The following is a 16,258-nucleotide window of genomic DNA, read 5'->3' as shown; positions in this document are numbered from 1 at the left end:
GTCTAGCAATACTATTTGCACACCAGTGCCATCTAGTGGACAATGTGTAATTTTCTTAAACTGCACTGACGGCTTTTTCCACTGTTTGTAAAACGAGATTACTGATTGGTATCCTGAAAATTTGGGGCTGATATTCAGATCAGTTACTTTTTTTTTCTTAAAGAAAGGATGAAAGATTGCGTAAAGCAAAACCAGGAATGTAAATAATGGGAAATGCTAGGAAAGCAAAATTTCTTTACCACCCAATTATGTGAAATACCACATATTCAAGGAAAACAAGAAATTTACTTATAAATTACTAAAATACCGTAAATGTATTTTTTCCTATGACATCAGTTTACTTTAAATACGTTTTTTATTGAGATGTAATTCAGATATCATAAATTCACCTATTTAAATTGTGCAACTCAATGTTTTTTTAGTATGTTCACAGAGTTGTGCAACCATTACCGCAATCAATTTTAGAACATTTTCGTCACTCAATAATGACTAGTTGTCATGTTTCAAATAATATAAAATCATAACTGAACACAAATCACATGTAACTAAAACAGCTGAAAATTCTGAGGTTTGAAAGAATGCTTATTAATTGATTTTGTATTAGAGAAAAGATGTGCTGGGAACTTGCAGATTAAAGTTTTCAAGGCTTTAAAACATGCAATGTACAATGCACAATTATTAGAATTATAAACACATGTTTATTTCACATGAAATTGAGATTTTCCTTGACATTTTTTCTTCCGAAATTCTTATGAATTTCTTTTTAAAAAAATAAGAGATGACATTGTGACTTATTTTTGAAATGCAAAAAGAAAATAGTAAATTCTTCTCATTGTTTTTCAAATTTCCTTGACATGATGTAATGGAAATGAGGTTTACTGGTTTTCAATATTAGTCTTCATACGTTATATTTAATTAAGTAAAAATGTTACGCTTTATTTTTAGTAGATTTTACCAATGATATTTATTGGTGATCAATTAGTAGCTTTCATATTGCTCTGTAAAAATATGGTGCAGAGTCTCCATTTTCCCCTCTGTAAGGCTACTGGCTGCTAATGATGTATGCAAGCACCTACCCTGACCTGTGTGTGGTAGGCATTCAAAAAGTGGCAGTCTCTTTTTTCTTGAGTTTGCATGCCTTTGTTAGAGTTTGGGAATAATATTTAACTCCTGATTCCCCCCCCCCCCCCAGTAGCCCTGTTCCTTTTGATTCAGTTTGAAGACATCTTTTAAATATGTATATCACAGGACAGAACTCATAGGCACTGCTTAGAATAGTTTTATTCAACCATCGGGTAATTGTGGTTATTTAAATTACAATGAGTTAAATTAATTGAAATTAACTATGATTAACGTAATTAAAAATTCAGTTACTCAGTCAGATTAGCCACATTTTTATTTTTATTTTCTTTTTCTTTGTCAGATTTTTTTAAATTAAAGTTTATTGGGGTGACAATTGTTAGTAAAGTTCTATAGATTTCAGGTGTGCAATTCTGTATTACATCATCTGTAAATCACATTTGGTGTTCACCACCCAGAGTCAGTTCTCCTTCATCACCAAATATTTGATCCCCTTTACCCTCATCTATCATCCCCCCCCCCTTACCCTCTGGTAACCACTAAACTATTGTCTGTGTCTATGAGTTTTTGTTTCTCATTTGTTTGTCTTGTTCTTTTGTTGTTTTTGGTTTATATACCACATATCAGTGAAATCATATGGTTCTCTGCTTTTTCAGTCCGACTTATTTCGCTTAGCATTATAATCTCAAGATCCACCCATGTAGTCACAAATGCTCCTACTTCATCTTACTGCCGAGTAGTATTCCGTTGTGTATACATACCACAACTTCTTTATCCATTCATTTATCGAAGGACATTTTGGTTGTTTCCATGTCTTGGCCACTGTAAACAAAGCTGCAATGAACATTGGAGCACACGTGTCTCTATGTATAAATGTTTTCAGATTTTTTGGTTAGATACCCAGGAGAGGGATTGCTGGGTCATATGGTAATTCTATTCGTAATTTTTTGAGGAACCCCCACACTGCCTTCCATAACGGCTGCACCAGTCTGCATTCCCACTGACAGTGTATGAGGGTTTGATGCAGTTAGACTGGCTATCATCAACTAGCTACATTTGAAATGCTCAAAAACTACTTGCTGATAGTAGAGAGTGGACACAAAGAACATTTCTCTCGTGGCAGGAAGGTCTTTTTGGACAGAGCTCTATAGAAAAAGAATATTGGGTAAACTTCCCACTTACCTAATTCACAAAAATTTCACTGTGACTTTCCCAAATACCTTGCTTGTTGAACAATTTAAAAAATGATTTTAATATTGCGATTTCTCTGTCATAGTTTTACCACCCACACCTCCCTGAGTAATTATGTAACCACAGATAAGCTACTTTCCCTTCTCATGTTTTCCTAAACACGACTTTGACGTTTTCACCTGTCTGCCTTCAATACCTTTGTCTTCTTAAAGCTTTCTCAGTCTTTTCTTCCATATCTCCTTCCCTTGATCTTTCAGGACTCATTCTTTTTCTATTTATACTCCATTCCACTCTTTCAGTGATTAGCAGGCAGCTTGCAACCTTGCTGTCAGTTCTTGTATTAGTGTATTTTTGTGTAGCTAATTTATAATGATTTAACTTTTAATATATTTAAATTTTGCCCCAACTGGATTGTAACTCATAGAAAATTGGGGCAGTGGTTTGGTGTTCGTATTTCCAAGTTGCTTGGCACAGTGACTGCTCATAGTGAGCTACTGTTTTCTTCTTTTTGATTACCTGATTTGGTTACCACGATCAAATGCTAATAGGCCATTCATAAAACGTCAAGTTCCTACTTCAAGCAAGAACTGGTACACACTGAATATACATAGATAATTTAACTCTTTGGTTAGGTGAAAGTTATACGAATGAAAAAGGGCTGGGTTAGGGACATTCACTTTGTCACATTTAGACTCAGCCAGTGGCTGCCCAGCGGGTCCAAGCCTTTAAGCCCTTGGAAAAGTTGCGATCCCGCTGGATCTGGAGGCCAATCAGTGGCGTGGATGGAGCCCAGCCTGCCGTTGGCTGGGGTCCCCTGGAAGCACATGCCTGGCTGGGCCTGCTGCGGAGGTCTTTGAGGTGCTGCTGCAGGACTGACAGTCTAGAAATTGATGCATGGGCTCTGGCCCAGCCACCGCTGGGGTGACTACTAAGGGTTCACTGGACAGGAAGAAGGCTGATCCGCCAGCCCAAGCTACTGGACCTGTGGTCGGGGTGGGCCTGGCTGGGAGGGAGTGGGCCAGCCAGCTATGACACCTGAGCACAGTGTTTATGTACCGTTGCAATCTGGGCCTGGGTCCACCCAGAGGGGAGTATCTAGCCATCCTGCTCAGAAGAGGCTTGCCCTAACTTCAGCCTGGTGGGACCCAGATGTCCCTAAGAGCAACAGAAGAGTATTTCTAGGGAGCCTTTCTGATTTCTGGGTGGGACTGATTCTGAGTAGAGACTTCTGCCCACAGTTGGCAGAAGTTATCCTCGAAATGGAGGTGTTGGTATGGAAGAGCCTAGTTTGGGTGTTTGGAAAGCTGGATTCATGTTCCACCTCAGAGGTTCAATAGCATCCGATTAGAAGGGGGAAAGGTCAGAGACACCTGTTGGGTTCATAGACGTGAAGTGACTTACCCAGGATCACATCGTTGTGAGGCACCCGACTTACGGTACTTTCGACACTGTAACACACAGAATCCCGCTTAATTTTTTTGAGTCTGTGTAGTGTTTACACTTCAAATAGTCTAGTGAGCTTCCCCTTCCTCTTTCATCACTTCAATTTTGTGGGTTTTGTAAATTTGGAAACAGATTTAAAGAAATTGAGAAGATACTAATTTTGCAGGTCATTGTATATGAAGTACTAACCTCTATCTGAGTAATAGCTAACTTTAAACAATACTGTATTTTTCAATATTGTCAGAATAACAGAAACATTTTCTATTCCCTGTAGTTATAAAGGTAAAAATGTGCTTAGAATTATACTGTCAAAGAGCTAGGTATTTTCATAATTTCTATAATAATAACTTTTTTGTTCAGGCACTTCATTCATTAGCATATCAAACTACATTTTTTTCAGTAAGTTGACATTATTTTAATTCTTACATCAATTTAGTTGGAAGAGGCATTTATTTAATTATGTAACAGAATTTTTGGCAGTCTGAACCAAAATGTCTTAGTACAAAATTTATTTTATATACTTATCACCATATAAAAATCTTCTCTATTTAGAACTATACATTGCCCATTACAGTAGTATTAAATGGATACTAATGCTGACTGAACTCAATAATGTTATTTAATTGCTTTCAGATAATGCTTGATTTAGCCGGATAGATTTGTTTATAGCTGCAGGTATAAATAAATGAGAAATGATGTGTTACATATAACTTACTGTGGCCTCATTTTTTTCTGTATGATTTTTAATTTTACAGTTCTTTTTGCAAGCATATAAGTACACATAATAAGTATCATATTTAAACACATTTTCACTTTGTTCTATCCTTATTTTTAAGTAAGGGGATACCAAATTAGACCTATATGCTTTGTATCATTTTTTGCAAATGCACTTTTTGGGAGTGAAAACAAAAAATGGAATATGATTGTCCTAAATAAATTACTATAATTGTTTGAAGTCTGAAGTAAAACCTTATACCAATAGCACTTTCTGAAGTAGCTATAGCTAGAAATGTAAAAATATATATAAACCTGGTAAATGAGATGATTATGTCTTTATAAAATTGGATGCTATATGTTTGTGTTTTTGAGCACTCAGACTTTAAAGCAAGCATGCTTTAAACTATATTTTTTGTTTAGTATCATTAGTATTCACTTCAAAGTGATGGAATTCCTTTTCTTTAGCTTTGCAAATCTGATGTTTTCTTTAATCTGCTTCATTGCAGAACAAAATGGGAGATGCTGAGGCAGGCAAGAAGATCTTTGCTCAAAAATGTGCTCAGTGCCACACAGTGGAAAAAGGTGGAAAACACAAGACTGGTCCAAATCTCTGGGGCATTTTTGGCTGACAGATGGGACAAGCACCAGGATTTTCTTATTCCAATGCAAACAAAAACAAAGGTAAAAACTAGGCAATTGTGGGAGAGAACTGGAAACTTTGTAAAAAAGAAGAAGGCACATAATTTGATATTATAATAATTTCCTAATTCACAGCATTAAAAATGAAATCCCCATGTTTATATTACTGAAACATTGATTTGTATCATAAGAACTGCATTTGGATAACTGGTCATCTTGATCAGAGGAATTAGCTATCCTCTGTGGCATAGGTTTTTGCATATACAAGGTATTTAATTATATGCAGTACATTTATCTTGAAAAAGGATAAGCTAAATTTTAAAGGTCAAATTATATTTTAAGCATAATGTTAGTTTTCTATTTAGTAGTGATTCCTAGCAGGGTGGAGGGAATGTTACATAGTTTGAAAAAGTATGTCGACGATTTCTGTGTTGGTGGAAAGTGGTAGATGGCTGTGAAAGTGGGAAAGCATTTTAGAGTTGAAATGTAAAATGGACGGAGAAGATTTTATATCGTTGCAAAGCAATTTATTATTATTGGATATACATGTACGTACATACATACATACATACATACATACATGTATATCATTAGCATTCACTTCAAAAATAGGGTACAACTCTAAAATAGAGTGAAACTCTATTTTGAGTTGTTCTTGGGAGCCTAGCATTTTTTACAGTCCCAAATTTCAGATCACCACTACACTACTCTTTGGAAAGGTTTTTGTTTTATTTAATTTTTTATTTCTATTTTTTTAAAGGTGAAATTCACATAACATACAATTAGCCAGTCAGTAACATTTAGTGCATTCACGGTGTTGTACAGTGACCACCCTTCTGTAGGTTCAAAACTTTTTCATTACCCTAGAAGAACCCCTGGACCTATTAAGTAATCACTCCTAATCTTCTCCTTCCTCTAGCCTTTGGCAACCACTGATCTGCTTTCTATTTCTATAGATTTGCCTTCTCTGGATATTTCATATAAAAGGAACCATTTAATATATGACCTTTTGTTTCTGGCTTCTTTTACATAGCATGATATTTTCAAGGTTCATTGAAGTTGTAGCATGTATCAGTACATCATTACTTTTTATGGCTAATACAATATTCTATGGTATGTACGTATCACATTTTGTTTATCTGTTGATGGACATTTGGATTGTTGCCACCTTTTGCCTATTCTCTGTAGCGCTGCTATGAATATTTGTGAATACGTATTTGTTTGAGTCCCTGTTTTCCGGTCTTTTAGTTATTTAACTAAGAGTGGAATTGCTGGGTCATTTGTTAAATCTATGTTTACTTTTTGAGGAAAAATCAAACTGTTTTTCATAGTGGTTGTACCATTTTACATTCCCATCAGGATTGTAGGAGGATTCCTGTCTCGTACTCACCAACACTTGCTCTTTTCTTTTCCTTTTTTTAAATTGCCATTGTAGTGAGTGTGAAGTGTCGTCTTGTGATTTTACTTTGCATTTCCCTAATCAACCATGATGTTGAACAGCTTTTTCTGTGTTTGTTGGCAATTTGTATATTTCCTTTGGAAAAAATGTCTATTTCTGTCCTCTGCCTATTTTTTATTTTGGTTCTTTGTTTTTTGTTGTTGTATTGTAAAAGTTCTTTATGTATTCTGGACTCTTATCAAATATGTAATTTGCAAATATTTTTCTTATTCTGTAGATTATCTTCATTTTCTTGGTAGTGCCTTTTAATGCACAGAAGTCTTCAATTTGTATAAAGTCCATTTATCTTTCTGTTGTTGATGTTGCTGTGCTTTTGGTGTCAAGTCTAGGAATCCATCTCTAAGTCTGATGTCATTAAGATTTATGTTTTCTTCTAATAGTTTTATAGTTTTGGCTCTTTGATTAAGGTGATTGATCCATTTTGAGTTGATTTTTTATATAGAGTGAAGTAGGGGTACAATTTCATTACTTTGCATGTGGTTATCCAGTTGTCTGGGCACCACTTGTTGAAGAGACCATTCTTTCCCAGTTGAATGGTCTTGACTCTCTTGTTGAAAATCATTTGGCCATATAAACTAAGGTTTCAGTTCTATTCCATTGGTTTGTATGTCCTTGTAGTAGTACCACACTGTTTTGATTACTGTAATTTTGTCAAAAACGGCCCTTGGAATTTTATAGAGATTGCATTGTATCTATAGATTGCTTTTGAGAGTATTGCCATCTTAACAATATTAGCATTCCAATTTGTGAACATAGGCTGCTTTTCCATTTATTTAAATCTTCTTTAATTTCTTACAGCAATATTTTATAACATTCAGTGTACCAGTCTTTCACCCCCTTGGTTAAATTTGTTCATAACTATTTTACTCTTTTTAGATATTTTTATAAATAGAATTTTCTTAATTTCGTTTTCAGCTTGTTTGTTGCATATGTATAGAAACACACTGATCTTTATATCAGTTGATCTTGTACCCTGTAACTTTGCTGAATTAATTTATTAGCTCTAGTAATTTTTTTGTGGGTTCTTTGGGACTTTCTATATGTAGAATTATGTCATCTGTGAATAGAGATAGCTTTACTTCTTCCTTTCCAATTTAAATAGCTTTTATTTCTTATTCTTCCCTGATTTCTCTGGCTAGGACTTCCAGTAGAATTCTGAATAGCAGTTGATAAAAGCAAGCATCCTTGTCTTCTTCCTGATATTAGGGGGGGAGATTTCAATTTTTTTTACCTTGAGTATATTAGCTGTGGGTTTTCCATAAATTCATGTTAAGCAAGTTTCCTTTAATTCCTAGTTTACTCGTTGTTTTTATCATGAGTTGTTGGATTTTGTCAAATGCTTTTTCTGCATTTATTAAGATAATCATGTATTTTTTTCCTTGTGCTCTGTTAATGTGGTGTATTACATTAATTTTTCTTATGTCGAACCATCCTTGCATTCCTGGGATAAATCCCACTTGTCATGTAGTAAATCTTTTAATGTGCTATAGAATTTAGTTTGCTAGTATTTTGTCGAGGATTTTTTTGCATGTATAGTTATGAGATATTGGTTTGTAGTTTTATGTGGTAGCTTTGTCTGGCTTCTGTGTTTGGAGAAGTTTTAAATATAGATTATCGGCAGCTATAATCCTCTTCATATATGATTAAAATTTAGTATTTTTAAATTTCTTAATGGGTTTCATAGTGCTTTATAGGCTGTAATGCACCTTACTTGATTGAGATTTGCAGACCATGTTGTAGGAGAAGGGCTTTCATGAGGGGAGTTGGCACCATTTTTTTTTTTTTTTTTTTGAGTGTACATGTAATAGCTTATACTTTGTCAAAAGAGGGATTCTGCATTTTAAAAACTGTTCCTAGTAAGACAGTATTTTGGGTTGGTTTTAGCCTATCCATAGTGATGCTACTGGCTAGAAATGTCTGGGGGTGCTCATTTCGGCTTGTACTACTTGTTTAGAGCCCCCACAGACATTTCTCCCAACAAAACCAAACTGGCCCTGTGGTTCTTATTATGATTGCAAGACACATCTCAGCAACACCCATTAGGGAACTTTAAAAAGACAAGGCGTATTATTCACAAATCCTGGAGGGAACATGGCATGCCTGGGGCCACAAGGTGAGGTTTGGGAAAGGTGGGGGGTGGAGGGAAGGACAGAGATAGCACCCATGCAAGTGAGCAAGCACAGGCCTGAGGGTCTGCTTTTTGGGGAGTCAAGGGTGGAGTGCCTAGGATTTCACAGGTTCACTTTTTATTGGTGAATTTAAAACATAAGAGCAGGAAACAAATCAGGGGAAGGGAAAAGTAAATGGTTAGCCATATGGTCAGCTAGCTCTACCAGAGCTTTCCAAAAAAAAAAAAAAAAAAAGTTTATGGATGGGGTGGCCTGGTTCTTTATCTAGTCCTGTAGCTTGCAATGTATTTATTTCAGATTAATATCTTTCTTTGAAGTGGATGCCTGGCAGTCAGAAGCTTGTCAGGCACTTAACATTACAATAAAAAATGCTAATTATACTTACATTACAGATAGGTAAGATATAGTGAAATTTTTGTTATGGGGTGTTTTGGGGAAATTAATCTTGGGGATAGTCATATGGTTTGGTTAAAACAAAATTCACACATGTAGAGATTGTCAGTATTTATGTATTTATTAATTAAAATAAGATATTTTTTATTTTCCTGTAACTCTGAGAGCCATACAGTTTAGTAGGATGGAAACCTGGCAAAAACCTTGGTCTCTAGACTTCTCTTAGATTTCTATGCAGGGTGTGGCTGGGTAGGGAATATATGGTAAGTTTAACTACTTTAGAGTGCTACTAATAGATCTGAGTATTTGAAGTTTCCTGGGGCTGCTGTAACAAAGTGCCGTATACCAGGTTCTTTAAAATAGCAGAAATGTATGGTTTTATAGTTCTGGAAGGCAGAAGTGTGAAATCAAGGTGTTGGCAGGGCCATCCATACTCCCTCTGAAGCATATAGGGACATCTTCTAGCTTCCTTGCTTCCTCCTAGCTTCTAGTGGTTTGTCAGTAAAATATTGGTGTTTTGGCATATAGCTGCTATCTCCAATTTCTGCCTGTGTCCTCACATGGTCCCCATGTGTCTCCTCACGTAGCTGTCTCATAAGGAAACCAGTCATATTGGGTTGAGGACCCATCAATCTCCAGCGTGACCTGATTTCAGTTTAACTAATCATCTGCAATGACCCTATTTCCAAACAAAGCCACATTCTGAGGAGTTCGGACCTCAACATACCTTTATTTAGGAGACACCCATAATAAAGGACCATATATACATATAAAATAAATACCTAGGTAATTGATAAAATACTTATATTCAAACAAAATAGAATGAAATTTAATCTTTGTCGTGTCAAGGGTTCTTTGGCATATTTTTAAACATCAACACAGTTGTTATTAACACAATACCATTGTATTTAGTATGTACAGAAAATGCTGGTTAGTAGGTGTTCTGTAATAAAGAATTTGGTCTTTTTCCCAGTTTCCTGGTAGGGAATCTTTAAAACCATGGAATTTCCTGAGTCATAGTAGTATCTTTGTTATTCAAGGTTGGGCCCTGGGAACCTGGCCTGAGATTTCTGTTAGATGCTAATAAGATGATTTCTGTTAGACTCCCCGTAGATAGTTTCAGGATGGGGGCTGGCCAAGGACAAAAGACCAACCATAAGACTAGAGAATTGGGGCTTTGGGCTAGGTGATATCTCCAGGGACAGGGGATAAAAGCTGGAAACTGAGTTCAGTTACATGGGTATTGAGTCAATCAATCATGCCTATGTAATGAAACCCAGTAAAAACTTGAGTTCCTGGGTGGCAAACACATCAGTGTCCTGATAGGGTGATTCAACAAGGGACAGAATCCAGAAGCTCTGTGCTTGGCACTTTCCCAGACCTTGCCATATGTTTCTCTTCATCTGGCTGGTCCAGATTTGCATCCTTTGTAATAAAATTGTAATTGGAAATACAGTGCTTTCCTGAGTTCTGTGAATTGTTTTAGCAAATTATTGAATTTGAGGTGATCCTGGGAATCCTCAAATTTATAGCCAATTGAGCAGATGTTTGGATGACCTGGGGACCCCGAACTTGGAGCTGGTATCTGAAGTGAGGGCCGTATTGTTGGGGACTTGTGGAGTCTGTGCTATGGAGTCAGAAATGAATTGCATTTATTGCAGTAGGATATCCAGTTGATAGAATGTTGAATAAATCAGTTTTAAACTTACGTTTGTTGTTTGCATTTTTATAGCTCTTTAATTCTTAAGGTAATATTTCTCTATAGTGTCATTTTATTATTTTATTATCATATTACAATAGCAGTCAACTTTTGAAGTCCTAATTTGTTAGCTAGTTATAACCTAATATTTGTTACTCTAGTAGCCAATATGTTGAGGATTTTATTGCTTATTAGCATTGATTTGAAATCATATTAAAATTTACTACAAATATATCTTCTGTTATACATTGTTGTCAAGGATTAAAAGCCGTGTAGAAATAGTAACAAGTGTTGGAGAGGCTGTGGAGAAAAAGGAACCGTGATACACTGTTGGTGGAAGTGCAGACTGGTGCAGCCGCTATGGAAGGCAGTGTGGAGGTTCCTCAGAAAATTAAGAATAGAATTACCATATGACCCAGCAATCCCTCTCCTGGGTATCTACCAAAAAAATCTGAAAACATTTATACATAAAGACACGTGTGCTCCAATGTTCATTGCAGCTTTGTTTACCGTGGCCAAGACATGGAAACAACCAAAATGTCCTTCAATAGATGAATGGATAAAGAAGTTGTGGTATATATACACAATGGAATACTATTCGGTGGTAAGAAAAGATGATATAGGAACATTTGTGACAACATGGATGGATCTTGAGAGTATAATGCTAAGCGAAATAAGTCAGACAGAAAAAGCAGAGAAACATATGATTTCACTGATATGTGGTATATAAACCAAAAACAACAAAAGAACAAGACAAACAAACGAGAAACAAAAACTCTTAGATACAGACAATAGTTTAGTGGTTACCAGAGGGTAAGGGGGTTGGGGGGTGGGAGATGAGGGTAAGGGGGATCGAATATATGGTGATGGAAGTAGAACTGACTCTGGGTGGAGAACACACAATGGGATTTATAGATGATGTAATACAGAATTGTACACCTGAAATCTATGTAATTTTACTAACAATTGTCACCCCCATAAATTGAAAAAAAAAAAGAAAAAAGCTGTGTAGAATGCTTGGCTTTAATGTTATTTAAGAATTAGAAATAAAATTTCTCCAAGTCAGATCATTTAAGTATTTGGGACTATAATATTATTTGTTAGTTCTCATAAAATAAGAATAATACATAGTAGAATTAAATCAGACCCCTGTCTTACACCACTGATAAAAATTAACTTGAAGTGGATCAGAGACTTAAATCTAAGGCCTGAAACTGTAAAACTCTTAGAGGAAAAAATAGGGAAAAACTCCTTGAGATTGGTCTTGGCAATGATTTCTGGCTATGACAGCAAAAGTATAAGCAACAAGAGCAAAAATAAATAAGTGAGACTACATGAAACTAAAATTTCTGTACAGCAAAACAAATAGTCATCAAAATAAAAAGGCAACCTATGGAATGGGAGAAAATATTTGCAAATCGTATAACTGATAAGAAGTTAATATTCAAAATATATAAACAATTCCTACAACTGAAGAGTGAAAAACAACCCAATTAAAAATTAGGCAGAGGAATTGAATAGACATTTTCCCAAAGAAGTCATACAACAGCCAGTAGGTGCATAAAAAGGTGTTAACATCACTAATCATAAGGAAATGCAAATCAAAACCACAACATCACCTCACACCTGTTAGAATTACTATCATAAAACAGATAAGAAATAACAAGTGTTAGTGAGGATGTGGAGAAAAGGGAACCCTTGTGCACTGTTGGTGGGAGTGTAAATTGGTGCAGCTACTATGGAAAACATGAAAGTTCCTAAAAAAATTAAAAATAGAACTACCACATGATCCAATAATCCCTTTTCTGGTTATATACTTAGAGAAAATGAAAACAGGATCTCAAAGAGATACCCACATCCCTGCGTTCATTGCAGCATTATTCAACAATAGCCAAGATACGGAAATGATCTGTCTGTCAATGGATGAATGGACAAAAAAGATGTGGTATATATATTACATATATATATATACATATATTATATACACATATTAATATGTTACTTAACCATGAGAAAGAAGGAAATCCTGCCATTTGCAACAATTTGGATGAAACTTGAGGGCAATATTGCTGAGTGAAATAAGTCAGACAGAGAAAGACAAATACTGTATAATGTCACTTATATGTGGAATATATAAAAGCTGAACTCAGAAAAACATAGTAGAGCTACAAGGGCCTGGGAGGTTCTGTAATGGGGAAAGATTTTTCAAAGGGGACAAACTTTCCACAGTAAATCATTCAACAAGATTAACAAGTTCTGGGGCTCTAATAATACAGCATGCTGAATGTTAGCTAATAATACTGTATTATATACTTAAAAGTTGCTAAGAGAGTACATCTTAAATGTTTTCAACACAGAAAAAGAAATCGTAATTATATTATTAGGTGAAGGTTTTAGCTAATGCTACTCGTGGTAATTAATTATTTTTCAGTATATAAATGTAACAAATCAACACATTGTACACCTTAAACTTACACCACAATGTTATATGTCAATTATATTTCAATAAAGCTAAGAAAAAAGAATAAGTACCTTACAGCGTTAATTGAGCTGCGGTTTTAAAATAAAGTTATTTAGAATAAAATAAGGATTTAAAAAATATTTCAGCACAACTTGACCAAAAACAGACTTGAATAATTAAGAACCATGAAGGAAATAGTTCACTTTTAATAAAATTGTGGGAACCTGTTCACCATATTTTATTCTCTACATATAATCTTTCTCTTGGAAATAATTACACTATTTTAGTTTTTAAAATAATAAGGAACTTCTCATTTTAAAGATTCTTTATATGACTTGCTTAGAGTTATAGTTTTACAAAATTCATGATTATAACAATAATCTTATATTGTGTGATTTTAAAAAAAATTGTGGCAAAATATATAACACAAAATTTATTCTTTTTACATTTTTAAGTGTACAGCTCTGTAGTGGTAATCACATTCACGTTGTTCTGCAATCATTACCAACATCCATTGCTAGAAGTTTTTATCTTCCCAAACTGAATCTTTACCCATTACACGTGCTCTGGCAACCACCATTCTACTTTGTTTCTAATTAATTTGACTATTCTAGGTACCTCATTTAAATATAATCATATAGTATTTATCTTTTCTGTGACTGGCTTATTTCACTCACTTAGCATAATGTCTTCAGTGTTCATTCATGTTGTGCTGTGTATCATAATTTCCATCCATTTTACAGCTGAATAATATTCCATTGTATGTATATGCCACCTTTTGTTTATACATTCAATGTCATTGGACACTCAGGTTGCTTCAACTGTTTTGCTATTGTGAATACTGCTATGAACATGTGTGTACACATACCTATTCATGTCCCTTCTTTCAGTTCCTTTGGGAACTGAAGTGAAATTGCTGAATCATATGATTTCTGTGTTTAATTTTTTGAGAAATAGCTGTACCATTTTCCATAGTGGCTGCACTATTTTATGTTCCCACCAGCAATATACAAGGGTTCGAATTTCTCCACATCCTTGATAATACCTGTTATTTTCTGTTTTTGTTTTTAATAATGGCCGTCCTAATGGGTGTGACATGGTATCTCATTGTGGTTTTGATTTGCATTTCTCTAATGATTAGTGAGGTTGAATATCTACATTGCGTTTTTAAAAATATCATTAAGTGCATAAAGCTTTTCTTTTGAGAATAATGCCTTTACATGTATTATTAAATACCTATATGGCATTTGCATTTTGGAGGTCATGATAATTGAAGCAGATTTTAGTAACAAATTGGTTGAATTAATTCATGAGCTGCCCATATCATTTCTATGCTAAGAAGTGATAATACTAAGATTCAGACTCACGTCTTTTGGGGCCTTTAGAGAAATCATATCATGGGGCTAACATATTAGCTAAACTAACTGATTATTAGAGATTAATCTTTATCCTTTGCCTATTGTCAGGTCAGATCTGTTAAGAGAGGCAGTAAGACACACTGAGTCATAAATATGTTAATAATTTTTAAAATATTTTGAAATCCATGTACATTATATGAAAATTCAAATCATTTTAAAGGATGCTTCCCAGAATCCTTCCTTTAAAGATGGCATGTCTATGTTTTATTCTTTGATGCTGGCTCTCCTGGCCTTCCATGGTGTCTAAAATTTAGGGAAACTTTCACAGCTAATCGATATATACGCTACTCTTTGGGCTAGAGGATTATGACTTTGCCCCTCAAAATTTTTCACCTAGTTTGAAAAACTTTTCTCTTTCAAGATCATCAGTGACTGGTGTCCTCTCACTCTAGTTCAAGTTTTCTGACCTTGGTAGCCTTCTCATTATATCAAGTTGGGGAGTTATACGTTCTTCTTCAAAATTTTTATCAACAGTGGAATTAGCATTTCTATTTCTCTTTGTCCATGTTCTGTTCAACTGGTTTTAGAAAGGAAAAATAGTAGAGACAACGTTTTCTTCTCATCATAAAACTGGATTCCTGAAATTATAGGTTTTTGTAGAGTTCTGGACAGAGACAGCTTGGTATGAGTGGCAGAAAAAACATGGAAATATGAGTTCGTAGTCACAGATTCTTGATTCTGCCTAAGACAACACCCTTGTCATCTTAGGGCAAGTTATTCTCTTCTTTTTGGGTCATCATTTACTCAGCTGCAAAATGATGGGTTGGATTAATTGATCTCTAAGATCTTTTCTAGAAGAAACTTTCTGTGATTCTAGGAGGATGGGGTACTGCTTAGGCACAACATGTCTGGGTTGGTAGTTCACTTGGTGTACCACGGATCATCCTAAAAAGTATGTGAGTGTTGGATTTCTACAGGGAAACCAAAGAGTAGAGCACCAAAAAGAATAATTTTGGAATTTTCTTGTAGGTCAGTATAAATTACATATATCATGTCAGACTAAATATTGTAAGTATTCCCAGTCATAATAAATAGCCTTCTTATTGAATCCAAGAATACTCTTGTTCATGTAGGTGGGTTACATCAGAAACTAAGACTTGCAAATGTAACTACAGAAACTTAAAACTTATTTTCACCTTTATAGGTATTATCTGGGGAGATGAAACTCGGATGGAATATTTGGAGAACCCAAAGAAATATATCCCTGGAACTAAAATGATATTTGCTGGTCTTAAAAAGAAGATTGAGAGAGAAGATCTTATTCAGTATTTGAAATGGGCAACATCTTCATGAAATGCTCTTGAAACTTAAAAAAAAAATAGTTATAAGCCAAATTTTTCCAATTTCAAATATTGTATGTTTAAAGAAATCATATTTGATCTTTCTTGACCAGCCTGCAGTAAGTTTAACATTTTAAAATAACAGGTATTTTTGATTGTGTGTAATCTACTGATCAAATACCCTTCAGAGTCAGCACTTATTTTTGTCCACTCATTAAGGCTGTGGGAAGGTCAGGATAGAGGAGGAGAGGGAAGGAAACTGAAATCTATTGTGCTTCAGTGGCCTCTACATCTGCAAAGTATTTTATAAGCCTAGCAACTGCTACTGATGGAGAGAACTTCCTCATAC

General features: G+C 34.9%; 1 protein-coding gene across 1 annotated transcript; it reads left to right on the top strand.

Moving 5' to 3' along the window:
• The first annotated feature begins 4,943 nt into the window (after positions 1-4,943).
• On the top strand, positions 4,944-15,922 carry LOC109451249 (cytochrome c, testis-specific). Its single transcript, XM_019739329.2, is given in 2 exon segments — positions 4,944-5,112; positions 15,774-15,922. Coding segments are annotated over 2 exon segments (318 nt in total).
• Positions 15,923-16,258: the final 336 nt, after the last annotated feature.

Source organism: Rhinolophus sinicus, linkage group LG01 (assembly GCF_036562045.2).
Source record: "Rhinolophus sinicus isolate RSC01 linkage group LG01, ASM3656204v1, whole genome shotgun sequence".
NCBI lineage: Eukaryota > Metazoa > Chordata > Mammalia > Chiroptera > Rhinolophidae > Rhinolophus > Rhinolophus sinicus.
This window is presented reverse-complemented; position numbering and strand designations above follow the sequence as displayed.